This window comes from Pterocles gutturalis, unplaced genomic scaffold, assembly GCF_000699245.1.
Source record: "Pterocles gutturalis isolate BGI_N339 unplaced genomic scaffold, ASM69924v1 scaffold537, whole genome shotgun sequence".
In the NCBI taxonomy this organism is placed as follows: Eukaryota; Metazoa; Chordata; class Aves; order Pterocliformes; family Pteroclidae; genus Pterocles; species Pterocles gutturalis.
The window spans coordinates 155,637-175,632 of NW_010109847.1; the positions used below are offsets into that span (position 1 = coordinate 155,637).

General features: G+C 40.2%; 1 protein-coding gene across 1 annotated transcript in view; it reads left to right on the forward strand.

The window, feature by feature from the left end:
* The window catches only part of TMEM132C (transmembrane protein 132C), a 135,723-nt gene that overhangs the window by 94,450 nt on the left and 21,277 nt on the right, over positions 1 to 19,996 (forward strand). The window contains exon 5 of the mRNA XM_010073087.1: positions 17,878 to 18,021. Coding sequence (XP_010071389.1) covers positions 17,878 to 18,021 — 144 coding nt within the window. The remainder of the gene's footprint in view (positions 1 to 17,877; positions 18,022 to 19,996) is intronic.

Below are 19,996 nucleotides of genomic sequence, written 5' to 3' on the forward strand. Positions count from 1 at the left end.
CCTATGAATGGGCTGTGTCACGCAGTGCGTTGAGCTGTGACCGGCAGTGTGTATCGATTCGTATCATCTGTTAAGATTTGGCTTCTTTCTTGTCTGCCCATCAGGAAACAAAAGCAAAAAAAAAAAAAAAAAAAAAAAGGATGAACTGTTGTTCATTGATCTTAAATTGGTCGGAAGATGCAGGCAACAGAAAGAATTCAAACTGGCTCTATTTAACGGTGTCTTTAAATCCCAGTCATCATTTCTACAACCACTGCACTTTTGCCTCTAGCTTCTGTTTTCCTTTTCTTTACTACAGTCACACTCAGTCCTACCTTTTGCAGGAAATGAGAATGGATCAATAAGGCTATCTCAGCTGGCTGGAATTAATCTTTCCATTGGATCAAGTTGTATGTCATTTTCTATGCAGCACAACAGTATGTATAATTTCCTCTTCCAGCATCCCTTGTAACTGACAATGCCATGGAATGGATTATTTTGAGATTTTTAAAATGCTGAGGAGAGGTGGGGTCAGGTAGCTTCCAGACTTTTAAAAGTGTTCAGTATAAGATCTCTGCCATATAGAGAACTTTTGAGTTTCTTTGCTAATTTTCCTGCCTGCATTAGAGAGATATCAATATGAGGCTTAATATGTATGCTTCTCAGCCTCGACCAAAAATTGCAGAACAAGGAGAATGTGGAGTGAGACAGCGCATGGTGTAACACATGAAGTCTGGAGATGCTTTTGTTCTTGTGATTTACTGGGCAGGATTTTGGGACTGCTTTAAGTATTGACTTAGGTTTGTTTTACTGCTCCATCAGAAGAAGAGATCTTAAATAACAATTTGTATTTGAAATGACAGCTGATTAAAATTCTGATTGTCTAACATAACCACAAAGGCAAATTCACAGCTGCTGCACACATGTGAGCAGAGACCAGGCAGAGACATAGTAATGAGCCAGCAAAAAGCGAGCCCTGGACCGAGATGATAGTGGTGGAGGACTTTCCAGGGCTGTGTGTTTTGGTGCTGGAGCTGCCGACTCTGTTCACCCTCTGTGCCCTCCCCTGCTGCCTTCCCTGACAGGTCGGTTGGAAGAGGGCAGAGAAGGACTTCTCCGCAGGAGCAGGACCAATTTTGACTAAAGGGCAGCTTCAAATTATGATTTTGATTTTTAAAGAGAGTTTTAATATTTCTGGGGAATACCTCATTCTTTGCAATCAGGCAAAATACTCACCTAGGAGAATTATTAATTGTTTAGGCTGGAATCTAATTAATGAGGTCCTGAGGAGCTCCAGCTTGGACAGTGAGACTATCTAGGCAACAAGGAGATGCTTTACTATAATGGAAGATAATGAGTGAGCATGGCAAAAAAAAAAAAAAAAAAAAAAATCACCAGGACTTTTGTAAGCCTCAGTTTTCTAATGAGTTACCCCAAGCATTAAAAATCCCAGCAACTTATCACCTTTGGCTTGCTGTTAGATGCATGTTTGCCTTCCCCTGCTTCCAGTTTACAGTTCATTATGCAGCCCGACTCTCAGAACCGAGGATGTTTGTCATGGAATTCATTAGGAATCTCTCAGTAGTTCTGCTTGAGGCAGATAAAACACTGCAACCCAGAACAAGGTTCAGTGCAGTCCTGGGGAGCAAGCTAGCGCTGTGCTTGCGGCTCTTTGCCTGTCTGTGCGGCGGCTGCTGTAAGGACACGGGGAGCAGCGGTGGCGGTGGGATTTGATCTGTTCATACTCCCAGTATCAGAAGGGTGCCAGGACACCAAAGCTTGGGCTCCTAACTGTAAATCAGCACAGTGAACCTATCAAGATTGTTTTTCCCCTCAGAAATAAATGATGCCTAATATTCAAAGCACCAGCACCATAGCATGAGCAAGCCAGCACGCTAGTGAGAGAGGGAATTTCAGCAAGGGGAAACAAAATTAACACCGACATTAATTTTCATCAGGTCCTAGTCATCTGATTTGTCCTCTGTTTTCTTCCCTAGCAAAGCTGATTGTCTTTCTGCAAGATTTGTTACCTCGCAGAACAATAATATAGGCTGTAATGATGTAATTTATTGCTGCAATTTGCTTTTGGAAATCCTCTATCAGTGAAAAATAGCAGCAGCGCAGTTTTATTAATTGCAAAAGTTGAATATTGAATGCTGACTGTCACTGCAGCAATTAGTGGCTGTGTTGTGGCCCCGTAGGACCAGAGCTGTGCATGGTTTGGAGGTTGTGAAATTAGTATTTTGATTAAAATAAATAAGTGCAAAAAAAATATCTTCAAGTTCACGGTGGAATTTGAGAAAATTATAGAGGGAAACACTGTCCTGTAAATTCAATATTGAAAAACACACCAGTGTGTTCCTGCACCACATAACGTGCTTACGTGTGGTATGGTTCTGCAGCACAGCCCATTTGTCTGTCCCTGCTGCCCCTAAACTACCCCTGACAGTTCACACCTTCAGATTCATTACGGAGTTTTACTCTCAGTATGCCATTCCAGGGAGAACTACTTTTTTTTTTCTTTAATGTGGAATTTTTTACCTTGTCATAACCCTTTTATTTCCATTTGCATAAACCAGATTTTACCAGGAGGTACCAGGGGAAAGAGCATGTGGACAAAATCACCTTGTGTGATTTAAAGGTGAATTCTCTTCCTTTTGTGTTCTGAAACAGTGCACAATTGAGTGGAATCCAAAAGAAAGGCTTGCTATAACCTCTTTGTGATCTTGAGTTCTCATTTTGGAGAGCTAACAGAAGGTAGGAGGCCTCCTGCTGCATGTATTATGTCAGCGGCAGAAACCAAAGCGATCAGTCTAAGACCTGGATGTGCATTGGAATCATTTTGTATGGGGTACTACCTGCCTGGGTGCCAAGACCAAGAAGTTTTTATATGGCTCGAAACTTTGAGCCAGCAGAGAAGACTACGTTTTAGATCCTGGATCTGGGACAAAATGTCAATTGCAAGCATTGAAAAGCGGTGACTAACAGCAGAGCTGCCAGCTGGCACGAGGTGTCCTGCGGCATATGTTTTAAGAATGCTTGGAAGCTTCAGGAGTGGGCTTGGGGTGGTAATAAATAAGTCAGTCGAGACTCAGTAATTCCTCCTCACTGCTCTTACCTCATTCAAATTATGGACTACTCATCAAGCACCGGGAGACTCTGATAGGCAAAAATCGAAATTGTCTGATGGAATGGGAGCCACACGTCTGGAGTTAGTTTCTGCCACTTCTGGATCTTTGGCAACACTCAGCTCCACAGCAGTTTACTCATCTTTAAAATGGGCACAGTAGTTAGTATTTCTTACATTACGGTGTAAGTGTTGGCTTACAGGATCATTCTGTACTGCTGATTCTTTATAAAGGAAAATTTCCTGATTAGACATGCATTACAGTCTCCCTTGCTCAGTACTGGCAATGTTGTTCTGGTCCTGAAGAGTAAAAAAATAAGTGAAGCAAGGTTTGTGGCTAGAGGTAATGTCTTTTATTAGGCCATCCAGTAGAGTTAGAAAAACAGATCAGCTTTCAAACACGAAAACTTTTTTTCAAGTCTCTTTCAGTGTTGTAAGTTGCTGTGGGTTGCTCAGATAAAGATAATGGTCACTGTGGTTGCTCCAGGTTGTACTAACAAATAAAACACTGCTTTAAACAAATGGGTTTGATCCCTTTGTTCTTCATATCACTGACTTATACAATGATCACAGCAACCTATTTCAAGGATGCTTCTCTAGCCATGAACCTCAGCCAGCGTGGTCTCGCGAAGCAACCCTTGAGGTAAAACATGTTTTTGCTTGAGTAAGGAGGAAATATTTGCACCTGTGATTATACATACTTTATATATTAACTTTGCCTCCTTCTACATATATGCTGGGTTTAGTTCCTATACATTATAAGGCTCACTCAGTCTGTTAGACATGTGTCTGTTCAATAATTGAATTTTCCTGTGTCACACTCTCATCTTTTTAACTGCACTAAGTTTCTGATGTCTGGGCAGTATCTGCTCTCATTAATGCAATAATCTTGTTCCTGCCCTCTCTGTGGTTTGCTTATGTGGACCTGCTATGAAGTCAGTAAAATAAACAAACTGTTTGAAAAGGAAAAATAACCTAGGGGCAAGGATAGGAAATAATAATGACCATTTTTTTCATTTTAGTACTACTTTTTCATAGCAGTTTTGTAAGAATCTCTGTTGTGTCTTTGGTACGGATTTTGCTTATCAAAAATTAAAACTGTACAACCAAAATAAGAGAAGAGCAAGTAGAAATTTTCTCTTGCAGATTTCAAAATAGACTAAATTAAGTTGAAATTATTTAGCAGAAGGTGCCTGCTTCACTTCCACTGTGGTTTAGAGTTCTGACATCCACGAACTTGAGCCAAGTGTTCATATGCACTCCACGGCCAAAAACTGAGAACTTGTAGAAGATGAATACTGCCTATTAGAAGGAGAAAGTAACTCATTAATAATGCATGACATATTAATCTACACAAATAAAACAAGTTCACAACCCTCCACAGTGGCCATAAAAATCATCCATGTATCATGCAGTACCCCAGTTACTTAAAACAAGAAATTGTCCTTGAGACTTCATCCTTAAAGTCCATAAAGCATGTGAAATTGCTTCACCCCAGCTATAGAGGGCATGCCACCCCACACTGCGATCAGTACTGTGCCGTTCCCTTGAAACAATCAGGCGAGATAAGATTTTACCTTGATTTTCCAAACTGAACAGTTTATTTATTATCAGCGTGGCTTGTAGCACTCTATAAAACTTGGTTCATGTTCAGGAGAATCTGGGGGCTCCACCTGAAATCCCAGGAGCGGGTTGTAGTAGGCACCATATTTTCATTGACTGTAAAAGAGTTTCTACTTCCAGTATAAACCACTGGAGTAAGGACAGTAGCCCCTCTGTAAATGAGGAGCTGAAGCACAAAGAAGGCAGATTGGGAACTTGCACAAGTTAATTCAAGAAGAAAGGAGGTGGTGATCCAGGTGCCTACGCATGAATGTGGGATGCCATTGGAGATGCTGTAGAGTCTGAGCCATCCATCCAGGACTGTCAGGTATGCCTCAGACCTCCAGAAGACCTGCGCCCTTATGGAAGAGCATCTGGAGGCCAGGTGTGAGACCTAAGAGCTCTTCTTAGGCACTTGAGTCTTTTCCCACAGTGGAAATTGTGAATTGGATCTGTTGTGAAGCACATCCCCCAATATGCCTTCTTCTTTTGCCTGTGTCTACGTGAATATCTTCAGTGTATGGTTTAATTTATCAAACTATACTTCCTCAACAGCTTTTCCTGCTACTGCTGAACAATACAGCACTACAAACCAAAGAAAATAAGAAGTACACATAAGTATTTGTAAATATCAGACTTCACTGTAAGGCTTCTTTAGGCTGTTCTTGACTCCCATCATCCAGAACCCACGTTAAGATTTCCATCTTTGCCGCCCGGCGTGACTTTGTGCTGCTGTTACACACGATGTCTCTGAACGCTTCACCCGTGTCAGAGGCGATGCTGGTGTCGTACCAACCACAGTGAGCATCTGCAACGTGGTAAGGGATAAACTCACAACAACAGAAGTATCACTGTGATCCAGATCATCACCAACTGGTGGAAACCCCTTCTATCTGTCATATCTTATTATGACAATTAAAACAATCAGTTTTGTCTGGTAAGTCAGCAGAGGATTATAGAAGTGCTTGGGTCTGACTAAAAGAAAGGACATTAGGGAGGACGCTTTAGGGTGTGCTCCGTAATGGTTGGTAGAATGGACCTTGGCTTTACTGACCCCACTGGCAAAATCGCTGTTGATTTCAGTGGGGTCAGGTTTTAAAAATTTATGTTTGCAAAATATTTACACTAAGAAATATCTGGGCTAGAAATGTGTTTTATGTAAAATGAAAAGGACTGCCTCTATCTGCGTATAATCAAGTATGTGGCCACTAGTAACATGGAATGCCTCATCGTCTTGTTTCCATTACAGTTGGGTATGTATTTGTGTACACACAGATCACTCACATCTATACATGTAGTGTGTAATGGTCTGTGCATCCATGCGTGTGTCCTAATACTCTTGTATATTTGCAATCTGCAACAGAGTCTTGATTACAGCTATTACAGCAATATTATTATAGATATATAGCCAACTATATAACAGGGCTGCAAGTTTAATTGAAATGAACATGGGAAGGATTTCAAATTGCTAACGAAAACTGACTTTTTACCACCAGCTATATTCCCACGGTCGTCACAGACGGGAGGCATCACCAGAGCTGTGCTGGTTCTGCTTAATGGTGGAGCAAACCCAATTTAAGCGGGTCCATTTCCAAATAATTTCCTCAGGCTCATGAAAAAGGAAAGTAAATGCCGGACAGATCCTGAGCCCAGAAAATACCCTTAAATTGACAAATTTCACATATTAGTCTTTTTGCAACAAGAGAACTGTAAGCCATTAAATTATTTCAGCAAGATGATATTATATAGCTCCATCCATGGCTGCTTAAGCATCCATGAACTATTCCATTATGAGATCACCAGGTGGCTATTGCCTTTCTCTCCCATTCAGGCTTTACCAATAGTCCCAGTCCCATCTGTGATACGCTTAATAGGACCATTCCGCAATGGAGAAAACATGAGAGGTGTTCATCGTGGCTGAAGGCTTTCTCAGACAATTATTCCTTAGACGTTTGAGTAAATGAAAAGCTATTTTTGTGATTAGAAAGGATAGAATGTGTTGTAGTTTCTGAGGCCATTTTATTGGCATTGCTTTTGGTATCTGTAACAGATATTTATCCTTTCCTGGGAATGTTGTAAGTGGTGCTCCTAATATGCTTCTCTCCACTCTGTTTTCCAAGCATGTGGCTGCTCTTCTGAGAGTGCTTGTTAGATAAAAAATTATGAGTACATATTGTAAAATGTCTACTATCGATGAAATATGTATAATTTATGCATTGCATAAATGTATAAAAACATAAGTTTTCAAGAGAACTTAGGGCAGTTTATTGCTTCTATTCATCAGGTGTAAGTGTACTCATAAGTATCCGTAAGTATACTTACATCCTTAAGTAGCAATGCTCTGAAACAACAACAGCAAACGTTTTCAAGTATGTTGGTCTGCGAATAAGGGCTTTTAACCTGTCACTTCACAGCTTTTCATCTGTGTGCATTTTCTGTGCTCAAAATAACCAGTAATGATGCTGGAGTTGGAATATCTCAGGTAATCACTCCCACTTCAACCCATAGCTACAACTTTTTTTTCTCTAGATAAATATGTTTCCTATGTAAGTGCTTTCATTTCTGAGTCAATTTAGCAAAATACTGAAAGCAAGGAATGAAATTTCACAGAGAGGAGCAAGTAGTTTCCTGTATTACACATACGCATATTTTAAAAAATCAGGTTTTTTGTTTCACTTATGTCTAAGTATAGAGAAACAAAATGTGGGCTTCTGCTTCCCATCTTCTCCAGTCACCTTTACGTCCTTAGTCTATATTTTAAGTGGTTTCAGAAAGATGAAATGTGGGCTTCTGCTTCCCATCTCCTGCAGTTGTCCTTAAAAGTTATTATATGTTTTAAGTGGTTCCAGAATTGTTTCCTTTGAAATAATTTTCAGTTACAGACTCTTCCTCCCCACAGCAGGAAATACAATCTTTCTTTGAAAATATATATTGGCCACTGGATCCTGACATATCTGTTCTAGTCAACAGGAAATAGAGACAGCTTTAGCATAATACTTGTCTTTTTAGTGAGCTGTACCTGATTGAATTTGGTGTCACGGCTCTTACGAGGCAGAGGTGCCTCCAGCCAGAGGCTCAGTTGCTGATGATATACACTGGTTGTGATAGACACCTAAAAAAGACAAACTGTGCACATTTACAGCTTTTACGGTGGTGAGGTAAGACACAATCAAGCATGAAAATGTTCAGTTGATTCTATTTCATGTCGTTATTAATTTGCATTTGCCATCACCTGGGGTGTTGCATGATCTAACGAGATCACCGTCTCACAGTCATTTAGGGTGGCAGGGAAGGCTTGAAGTTTTCTCTTGAGGACTTGATTCATTAAAAAAGAAGTCTTGAATGCAAGTGTAACAAGTATCATGTGTGAGCAGAGCATGTTCCTCTGCCTGATTCGGGCCATGTAACAGTTCTTGTGACAGGTGGAAGGAAGGAGTTCTGGAGATAGTACTTGCTTGTCCGCAGTCCTCAGGGAATCTGTCTGACATCTCTTTCCTTACAGAAGGGATGCCATTGTTGCTGCTGGAGGGAATGCCTCTCCAACACACTCGGTAATTAGGCAATTTAGGTATCTGGATCCTCTAAGCTCCTCCAAGGATGCAGGTTCCCCAGGGAGTCAAGTAATCATTGCTCTGAGTCCATGCTTGCTGTGGGAAAAGGACCAGACGTTCTCATTCCACCTTGCTTTGTTAGGTAGAGGCAGGTTTTAAGATAAAGCTATATGAAGATTTTAAATATAAAATAATTGAAAGAGCCATAAGGGATCAAATGAAGTCCCATTTAGTGAAAATTATATTTAGGAGTCCATACTTTATGAATAAAAGTAATTTGTTTTGTTGTTGTTGTTATTGTTTTGATATAACATTGGGGTTATATATTTCCCCAGATATTATTAGAAAATAAAATGGAAATAAAACTAGGACACTTCAATATTTTAAAAGTATTTTATTCAGCAAGAAAACCAAAAATGAACTGTGTTAGATGGTGTGGGAATGATTTTTCTCATCCCTAGATCTGTTCAGAAAACAAGAATCAGTTATTCACCAAGATGTGCTGAGAATCAGTTGATCTGGTTGCTCTTGTCTCCTCCTTGGTGTAGAAACAGGCTCTTATTGTAGTCACTGCTCAGCATATTGACATCCAGCTATCATGTGGAGCCACAATGGGGCTTTTATGCAAATAATAAATACAAGTAGCATCGATATTCAGACAGTGGAACTTTGCTGGTAGAAATATTAATGGAAGTGCTTGGATCCTGATTCCACAAGGGAGAGGAAATAAGATTTCTTGGTTAGTCTCAGTGCCTGTGGCAAAGTATTACAGCTCCGAAATCAAGATTTGAATTGGCATTGTGAACTGCATATGATAAACTTAGTATAAAAATCTGAATTTGATTCTCAGTTGTTCACAAGTTGAAGAAGTGACAGGACCTTCAGAGGTGCTGTACCTTTCTGGACCTACTGGCTAATAAGGTTTCTTCGTTCCACCTAGTTCCAAACACATCGGAAATGCAGAGAGAGAGGCTGGTTATTCCTCTTTAACAGATCCCAGGAAGCTACCTTGTTGGCTAGAATGATTGCTGTTTCCATGAGCTTTGAAGAAAGGACATTGATTAGCCCTCAGCTTGAAGCAAAATGTTTCTCACTGTCCTTTTTGGAGGGTTCATCCTTATTATAAAACAGGCTGGGTCTGTTGCATGTGTTTTCTGATAGCCAGAATATTGTTTATGGACTTTGCACATGGGAACAGTTTATGCTAATAAAATTTTACTTTTTTATTTAAAATGAGAAGCATTAAGAAGTGAAATGCTGTTGTCATAATAACCTGGGTAGAATCCAGACCTCTGTACCTGACCTTAAGTCAGTGTGGCTTTTGTACCAATACACAGATCTGAGTAATGGCTTTATAAAATTTTTCCATCACTTTACATCACTAATTGTAAACAGAACAAAGAATTAAAGGCATGGTTAATTTTGTTCAGTTGCTCAAGTCTCTCCTTACTTTTTAAAAGAGATGCTCACTTTTGAGCAATGATAGAACTACATTTAGCAATAAAGCCTACATCTGCTAAATCAAAGTAATCATTGGCTATATTCCCTTTTACACGTTCAAATGCTAACAGGCTAGATTCACTGCAAGGAAAGTGTGGATTAGTCATCCAAGAATCCAAAGATGTTTTTCTGCGTGCCTATCTGCTAATATATTCTACATTCCCTTTTTCTGTCTGCAGAGTGTAATTTATCAGGACTCAAAAAATTCCACTAGCAGGCTATTTGAAAACTGTACAAGCAGGGAAGAAAATGGAATGGTCTGTTGCTAATGTAGGGAGGCCACTAATGAAGATTTATCTCAATATGGAGACTGTAAACAGAGACAGGATCATTGATTAAAAAGGCATTGCATCTGCAGAACACCGAGTTCCCATTTGGAAGAGATGCTCAGATCTTTGTCATGAATTACATGGTTCACAAAAGCTGCAGGGAAGATTGTTCTGGGCCCGAGACTTTCCCATCCCAGCTCAACACCATTTGCTTTCTCTCCTTCTGGCCCCAGAAATCTGCCACTGTTTTCCTGGCAAAGGTCTAGCCCCGGGAGAAATGGGTGAGGGGCCACAGCCTGTGCACTGATGGGCTTTACCTGTGTGCTGGTGATGGTCAAAGCCACTCTTCTGGGCGGTGAGAAATGTGCGTCTGAATCCCTTCCTTAAGTCCCTGTTTCCATATTTCCTCCATTCACCTTCTTTAAGACTCCTGGAGATCCACAGACATCACGTTGATCAAGCTCTTCAAACAAATGTTGTGCATGCAAGGGACAGAACGGTGGGAACATCGACCTTTGGGTCTTTCCATGGGTGACGTTTTGTCTGGGTTTGGCTTCTGCGTAATTTGTTCTTCAGCACAGGTATTGTCCTTAATTTTTGTGCTGTGTACATTGTAGGCCATTTAACAAAGATTTAATAAAGAGAAGATACCTCACAGTGTTGTCATGTGTTGAAAAGAATTAGCATCGAAAAGAAACTTTGAGATCCTTTGTTCCACTATAATTGTCAGACTGCAGAAATGGCAACTTTTATTGAATAGGCCTGTTTATTATGTAGATTTTGAATGGCCTAATTTTTCAGCACCGTTAGTTTGTTCATTAGTTTAGATTTTCCTTGGCACTGGGGACCTTGGAGTCATGGAGTGACCTGGATTCCTTCTGGATCCATGTTTGAATTCCGAGGGGTGTTATTAAGTAAGCAGGTTGCTTCCCTTCGGTTTTACTGTTTAACAGCAGTACCCCATTTCTTTTGCGACGTGATATTACTCATGAAGTAAAAGTCTTCATGTTATAAACTGATGAATGAAGCCAAGCAGGATTTACATGTGATGGGCCAATAGCTTTGGAACCAAGTGAAAGAAAAGAGCAAACCAAAATCTGACCAACAAAATTTGCCCTTCCCCACTGCCTGCCATGGAGTGAATTTGCCTCAGGGAGGTCCTCAGTCGTGATGTAAACTCTTTGGTCTGTAGAAACACTCCTGTTCTTCTGAAGTGTGTGCCAAGAATTTAAAAACAGAACACCAGCTTCTTTCCCTTCTCATGCATACAGTGAATGTGGCGTGCCAGAGAATCCGGCTGGCAGAAAGCACAATGTATAATTTACTTCTAATCATGGGGTCATGTAGATAAACAGAGTCAGCTGCCTAACAATGTTATGCTGTTAATCAGCTGCAATCTTAGGAGTATTAATAACTCAAATCTACAACCATCGTGTTACCAGACTGACAAATCAGCACCACAATTGTCTGCAGTGCAGCACCACTCTGTGCATCGCTCTAACGAGGATGCCCTGGAAACTTGGGATGCGTAACTTAGTGCTCATCAGTAGCCTAAGTAGTAGTTACTGATGGTGTTTGCAATGGTGTGTGTGGAGTTTACTTTATATCACCCACATCTCCATCTTCCTCTTTTATAAATGTGTTGCCAGGGTGTCACTGTTCGTCAGGGGTGATGGGTTGAACAATAGTTGGAAGCATAGTCCAGCTTGCTGTGTCTGGCCCTCTTCCAGAAGACAGATACTGCTTTGATTTTAAGGTAGACAGTGCCCAACTGCCTCTTCACCACAGGTTTGTTTGGTTTTTTTTTTTTTTTTTTTTTTACAGAAACTTTCCTTGTAAATTAAAACATAATCAGCTTTTCAGTGTCACCCCTTCAGGTCTATGGCATAGGTTTGATACTCACGAGGTTGTTGTGTTTGTGTGAGGGAGAAATCTTAATGCTAAGCTATGATTAATATCATTCTATGAGATTCCACTTACAGAATTTTCAGCCTGTGAACAGGACCGTTCTCATGACTTCAGGCTCCCGTGGATTTCTCCTGATAACACCATCTAATCGGATTTAGAGTTTAATTAAACAGCTGTCATTTTGCTTCCTCATTCTGCTGCAATTGGATGTTGAATTTGTTCCTAAATTAGTCATGGCTGAATGCTTGCCTTCTTACGATGGAAAGGGTGGACAGACATTAGGTTTCCTCTTCAGCTAGATTCAAGCAACCGGGGCTTGTATTCTGTGTTCTTGCTCTTTGCACAGAGCTCCCACCGATATCAGTGGAAGTTCTCTGACTGAAACAGGGATGGAATAAAACGTGAGATTCCTGGAGAGTCACCCGTAGGGTTACCGAACTTCAAATGACCAAGTGTGAGCACATGCTTCTTCTCAGCTCCGGCTACAATGCATTAGCTTCACGGATGTTATTTTCCCTTTCTAAAAAAGTACAGATTTTTCTGAATACCAGTTCTGCTGAGTATGTGAAGTAGCACAATGAGTGCAGCTGGGGAAGGAAATGTTTAGGCTACTGCTAGTGGACTTTATCCAAACCAATCTGGATGTAACCAAGACCAGAGTATGAACAAAAGGTTATGGTACTCTGAATCATAACATTGGCTCCAAGCAGGAAAGCTCAGAGAATTCCTGTAGAGTGGTGATACTTGCATCAAATTCTATCTAATGGTCTCGCTGAACTTGGGTCTCAGTGCGATATAAAGTAGTGTCTGATCCCTGCCTGACTCTGATGTCACCATTTTTCTTTGAAATGTCAATTAATTATTGTCCTGACTGACTCAAATGTAATTTCAAGATTTGTAACTGTGGTAACCCGATACAGACACACACGGAGGACTTCCAAACCACTAGGCTGATAGACCTCACCAGTTCTAGCTTGTGGGCTTCTTGATTAAATTTTTTTTTTTTTTTTTCCAAATCAAGAATGCAGGGAAGTGAATGGGAGTACCCGTTTGTGCTGACTAGTTGCACTTGAGTCATATAACTCATCCTCTTCTTGATTTTTCAGTTTGCTTTACTTTCCCCATTTTTTAATTTATTGGGAACAAGTCCAAACATTGCTATCAGATGCTTTCAGTCTTTTCCCACACAAAATAAATTTGATTTTAAAATTTTAGTTGCTGCCTGCACAGAAAGTGGATTGGTTCTTTGGGAATTTTAAAAATTAAAGAATGTGGAAATGGCCAAGATAGTGTGATTTTGAAAAGCAAGTAAGTTTTAAATGAGTTCTTAGTCTCTCTAAAGGTTTCTCAGTAATCTTGGTTGTATACTCCCAAATTAGCTTGCAGACAGGACAGTATATTGCGTTTAAAAAGAAGATGTAAAAATCACCACCTATACCAGCTATCGTATTTCCTATTCTGATGTGGGAACATTGTTTTCTTAATGTTGCTTGACATAATCGTAAAGATTCAACTCCTGTTTCTGCTTAGCAGTGGTATTACAGGAGGTGGCAGAGTGCAAGGGAAACAGGTTCAGGTGCTGCATCAGATCCCCCCTGTCTGTGGTGCACATCCAGAGTGCTCTGTATTGCAGAGCAGACAGAGTTCTATTTAAGCTGCTTTTATTTTTATGAGTTTCGGTTCAGCTTTTGAGGAGCCTTGGACCATGGATCCTTTCATACGTTATTGAGAGTTTTCTGCCTAGCAGCTTGTGTATGGGCACAGAGAATGCGTCAATCCTGTTACATTAAAGCCTTTGGCTTTATTGCAGCAATATAAAGGAGACACAGAGGAGGCAGAAGTTGTGCCATAAGGCTATTCCATACACAGGGATATAGGACACGCATTTTTCTATTCTAGTTGTAAACAAAAAGACTATAGAATCAAGACTTGGTTCTTTGGTCTTTTTTTTTTTTTTTTTTTTTTAATATCCCACTGGAATAGCGTAGGGCACTTAGAGACTGAGTAAGGGAAATGGAAGATTTTAAAATTGCTTTTAACACAGTGTGCAATATATTAATTGCTTATACTTCAGTGTTTCTTAATCTGTGTGATACTAATGAGTTATGACTGCTTTCAGTGGAGATGAAGTACAAAGGTTTCCACCTCTGCTCAAAGCTGTAGCTTGGTGGCTACCAATTGCTTCCTAATGCTGAGGATCTCTAATGATTGTAATGGTGCTATGAAGGCACTAGATAATATCTCAAGATATTTCCATCTTCTTTGTGCACATTAATTTGAAATTCCTGAAGTTCATACTGGGCTGCAGAGAAGGGATGGAAAATTTCAGTAGCCCTTAATCATGAGATACGATGCCTTTTACAGTTTTTGGGGTAGATGTATCTCTGTAGTAATTAGTCAAAATAAATTAATTAAGATGCACACTACTTCCTTTAGTGACACCATTAGAAAAGGGCAGCAGATTGAGATTTCTAATTACTGGTAATGTGCCAGTAGCCAAATTTTCTGTTTTCTCTCCAGAAAGGTCTTGGGACATTTGAAAAGGTTTTTTAACCTTTGTAATAATGGCTTTATATCAAAGCCACTTAGATTTCAGATGCACTGATAATGACCTATAGGAAAGAGAGAAACGGGAGTGACAGAACAATTGGTACGTGAGTTCTGCACTATATTGTGAGAAAGCAGGAATATCTGTCACATCTGCCTGTTGGGCTTTTCCATTTTAAAGGTATAGATCATTTTCTTTTGTCCAGTGAGGAAGGATCGTAATATTTGGGATGAATGACACAGAATAGGGTTATTTAGAATACAAGATATATAGATTATGGTGTTATCATTCAATTTTGAAAAAATTGAGACTACTGAGATACAGAAGTAGAGGGAACCACAAGAGGTCATCTGCTCCCTTTCCTCTTCTACCTGGCTCAAACAACCTATGTTATTTCTGAATGGTGTATAATCTGTTCTTCAGCGATCTCTTAGGCTAGATTGTGCATTTTCTTCTGCCCCAGACAACCTGTTCCATCAGTTCTCTGTCATTATTTTGACAATAAAGATTGTGTTAATGTTGAACAAATCTTCCTTGTTGCAGCTTAAGCCCATTACTTCCTGTCCGTGAACATGGAAAATAGTTTATTCTAACTCATTTTTGGAAGACTTCTAGGTATATGGAGACAGTAATCATCTTTCACCATAATATTTTCTAGGCTGAACATTCCCAATTCTTTCAGTCATTCCTCAAAGATCTTATTTTCTAGTCTTTGATTTATTCAAAGCTTTTTCTTGCAGTATAGTTTTCAATATCGGAAATAGTCCTTTGGCTGAGGCCTTGCTAGTGTTGAGCAGAGCAGGAATATCTCGTGTCTTCTAAGATGTGTACCACTTCTACGTGGTGCTCCTCTTTATCCAGCTTACCGCAGGAGGGTTCTTTGGTTGGTTCGGGTTTGTTTTTTGACCACAGCAGCATGCAATTGCTGACTTGCATTCAGCTTGTGGTCTACTACAGCCCCAAAAGCTTTTCTGAGAGCAGCTTTTCCTGTTGAATCCTATATTTAAAGGATTCATTGTTCCTACAGAAAATTAGCAACTTGCATTTAACTTTATCGCATCCCATTTTTTTAAACCCTGTCTCCAATACTGGCTTTTAATTCTGTCCTCTGGTGTCCTCGTGGTGCTGTGGCTGAGAGCTGAGCTGCAGCTGGGGCTGGCGATGCAGCAGACACGACTGAGCATGGTACCGCTGGCAGCCTCGCCATCACCCGTGGCATTGCCAGGGCAGCCCAAGCAGCTGGTCTGCTGCTGCTGATACACAGAGCTGGGGACCAGGCGCACAGGGTCCTCGTGCGGGTCAGCGCCTTGTGGTCTTGGCTGCTGGGCTTCCCACTTATCTGGTCTCCTATTTTTCTTAATTTCTGACTCCATGTCGAGGCCACTGATTTCTCAACACTGCAGGCATGAGCACAGCTGAGCTGGAGGGAGTTCTAGTGCCTCCCAGGCAGTTTGTTGCAAGTTAAACCTGGGTGATGAATTTACTCTGCTGCTTGTGGCACAAAAGTTTCACCTCATTGCATAATCAGGTCTTTGGTTTTATCTTCTTGGCAGTGGTGCAGGACTTGTTTCTTTTTTTTGTTTTGTGTGCATATGATTTTCTGATTTGTCTTGAACTCAATAAATTACCATTAAATGCAAATATGAGTAAATCCTCAAGCCACAGAGTTTGTTTTCTATCTGAAACTCATTTTTATTTATGGGATTTCTCTTCCTCTGAGCCTGTCCCTTTAAATTAGATTTCTCTATTAGTAATACGTATCAGTTGCTAAGGAAAAACTGGATCTGAGTAGAATCATTTCAAAGCAGAGCTGAGATAGCCTGAAAAGATGTCCTGTCATTTCCACAAACTCGCTTGCCGCTTCTTTGCCCTGGAGTCCTTAGTTCGCAGTGTTTAACACTCAGAGTCACAAAAAATAAGGCTTTAAGGGATCAAGGAGAAAGATTAATTTCAAAGGACAGACAGCACTTGCAGTAGCCAAATGCACTGCAGAAAATATGTTGAACCTTTGTGGGTTATTCGATGCCTGTTGCTTTGGAAGTCTGCAGACAGAAGAGTAGTTGGGTTTGTTAATGAGCTTTTTTCACAAATGAGATCTGCTCCTTTGCGTCTGTTTCTGGACTTATCAAAATACCAGTATCTGGAAAGAAATACTTTTGGAACAAAATTTGCAGGCTTTGATGGCAGAAGTTAGAAACCAGGCATTTCACTGCAGCGCTCAGTTCTTCAAAAGTGCCAGGTACCTGCCAGGATTTGTATGGGGGATGGCGGGGGGTCGTCTCTGCCTTTGAAAATCAGGAGTTCCTGAGAATGGCCTTGACTTTTCAGTGATGTTATTTATAAATCTGGCTCTGATTTACTGTGTTGGGTAGCTTTGTTTTCATATACGCCATGGGAATTATTTAGGGTTCTTATTTTTCTAGAACAGTCGACATTTGTTTTTAAGTTTTTTTAAAGTTTGATGGGGTTTCGTATGAGAGCTGTAGAAGAACATGAGAAATAACAGGTTGCAAGATGAGAAGAAAAGCTGACCTAGATTTCAAACTCACTAAACTTGAATTGAAAACAATATCAGCAGCATCAGAGTCCCATTTTGCTGCTGTTGACATCAGTGGCTGCAGTCTTCATGACTGGTGCTGAGGATTTTGCTGAATATTTTATTCACTTTATAGAATTGGAAGTTGAAAAGTTGGAGAAAACTTTGAAGTTCTTCCTGCATGGGAATCTTGGGAATATGGTGATGCTGAAAGAGTTCAGGAGCTGGAAGAGTTAGCTTAGTTGATGGTGCATTGAAAGGCTTTTATATGCCACGACCCAAGTTCCTACTTCAGATTTCCTTGTTATTTTCCCTGCAGTTAATAGCATCACTGTCTCCTTCTGGATTCCTTACATTGCTTCACTGGTGATATCAAAGGAAATGAAATAATCTTGAAACAGGTCCAGATACAAAGTTCACAGAGAGGCCTTGTCTTTGCAGTGGGCTTAGATTCAAAGAGCAATATTTTTACTGTCGAGGCTCTTGTATCCTGTCCAAAACATTGCCAATCAATCCAGTCTAGTAAAAACTCTGAACTCCTGTTTTGGAAGGTAAACATTGGGAAAAAACCCACATACTTAAAAAGTAGAAGCTACCTGTGATGTGTGCCTGCCTGGACTGAATTGAGTTGCTCACTATTTAACAGTGTGCAACACAGCTGACTGTGTTTATTTAGCAGGTAAAATATAATTGGGGTTTTACTACGTTTTACTGAGTTTGAAGATTAAATTAGGTCATTAGCCACTGAGAACTAATGCATCTTTCTTAAGTCCAGTTGGAGAGCTGATGCAAGCTGATGCTCTTTGGAAGTCTCTGGAGCTGTCTCTGAGCAGCGCTGTGCTTTGTTTTGTCTACAGGACACGGAAATTCTGAACACCGCGATTCTCACGGGAAGAACAGTGGCAGTGCCCATCAAAGTGGTCTCCATTGAGGAGAACAGTGCTGTGACGGACATCTCGGAATCAGTTGAGTGCAAATCTTCTGATGAGGACGTCATTAAAGTAAGTTCATGCCATGTATTGGTTGCTGAAATTTCAAAGGGATGATAGTCTGGGACCAACCACTAAATCAACTCCTGCAAATTAATTGTACTGCTGTTTCAAAAGCATAAAGAGAGGAATTTTTAAGAAAAAAGGGAGTTAGGTACAACAGTAAAGCCACTACAGTGGGTTTCAGTAGAATTTCAGTGTTTAATTTTTATTTGTGTCCTAATTTTAAAATGTCATGATAATGTCATCTCAAGTCCTCTGTGCATGGAGTTCGTTCACTGTGAAAACAGCTCTGCTGTTCGTACTGTGTCTCCAGATGTTTCTTATCACCTTTCCAGCTGTGATCATCACCTCCATCATCAGTGGAACGGATGGGATGAGCACCCCCCAGCCACTGCAATGCAAAGTCATCCTGGTCGACTTCACATTCTGCTGAGAGCTGTTTTAAATTAATAACTTGTTTCTACACAGAAGTAGCTAGAAAGCATTCTCATGACCGGTCCATCAATATAGCACTAGCAGCTTAATGTCACACAGTCACAAACACCAGTGGGGTGGTGTTGTCTGAAGGCAACGCAGCTATTTCTGCTGTGAATATGCAGTCAAAGCCCTGAAGGAAATTCCTAGCTGTGCAGGGAGTCAGTCCAATGGCAGTGCTCTGCGTGGATGCTGTTACTCCTTCCGCAGAGGGTGTTCATGGTGCATGGTCTTTGAGCAAGGGTGATTTTACCCTTGGTCCATAAGCCCTTTTGAATAGGGATTTAATTATATTGTGTGATTTTACAGCATATAGCACAGTGGGCTGTGTGATGCTACTCTTTAGGTGTCTTTAATATGCTATCAGCTCTCTTGGCTGTACAGTATACAAACAGTAGTGCTGCAGCATTATGCATTACAGTCAGTTCAGTTTGTAGCTTTATGGAAAATAATAAAACTCCTGTGAGCTTGCAGGATCCCACAGTTTGCTACACTATCGTAGAATTTATGTAGAAGCATTTATTATACCAGTAACCAAGTAGGTGGGAAAAATAGTCATACTTTGAACTAATGAAGCCATTACAGGAGACTTTTACAGAAAGTTTTCTGCTTTCAGTGGATTCTTCAGAGCCAAACAAATCTCTCCTGTTTGCCAGAGCTTCAAGTGCTCCCATATATCAGTTGCTTTACAGAGTTTTTAATCTCAAAGAATTCCTGTTAACCTTTTTCATAAGGTAGCCACCTAACTACAAATCAAAGTAATAGCTGGAATTTAGTTAAGGGATCTTCCTGATTGTAACCTTATTGGAAACTATGTTCCTGAGTAAGAAAAAATACGGGATAGCATTCACAAATTAAAAAAATAAGTTCAGAGATGGACTTCTGTGATCATCCAGATTAGTCATCTTGCTTAAACAGCTTACAAAACTTCACCAAATAATTCCAACCCCATGGCAATTTCTTCTTTCCAACAGTGAAAATAACTGGTGTTAAGTTCTTCCATTCAGAAGAAGACTGAAGTCAGTGGAAAAAAAAAAAATCTGATGGGCTTTTGTTATACATCACCAGATGATGCATGTAAAATGACAGCACAATGATTTCCCAAATAAAAGTCCTTCTGCAAAAATTACTTCTGGGTTTTATAGCTTTGGAGCACATGGATCAAGAAGAAATGAAATTCCCAAATCTTACAAAAAAAAGAGAGTGTTCTTGCAGTAATTGCAGTACAGCCTGGACTATCGCAGTTCTCCAGCCATTTGTTTGGAAAGAATGTTTTCTAGAAGCACTAAGTCCTTTGATTAGCACTTGGGACCCTGCTGTGCGCTTCTTTTATTTTCTACAGAAATAATTTATCTCCACTAAAAAGGTTTCTTAAAACGAAGGCTGTTTGCACTATCAGAACTTTTTAAAGTGGCTTCTAGAAGCCTCCCTGTCTAGCCACTCTGAAGTTGAAGTGAAACAAATAACTACAGGCTAACACACAGCGTTTATTGGAATCAAGTACAGAAAT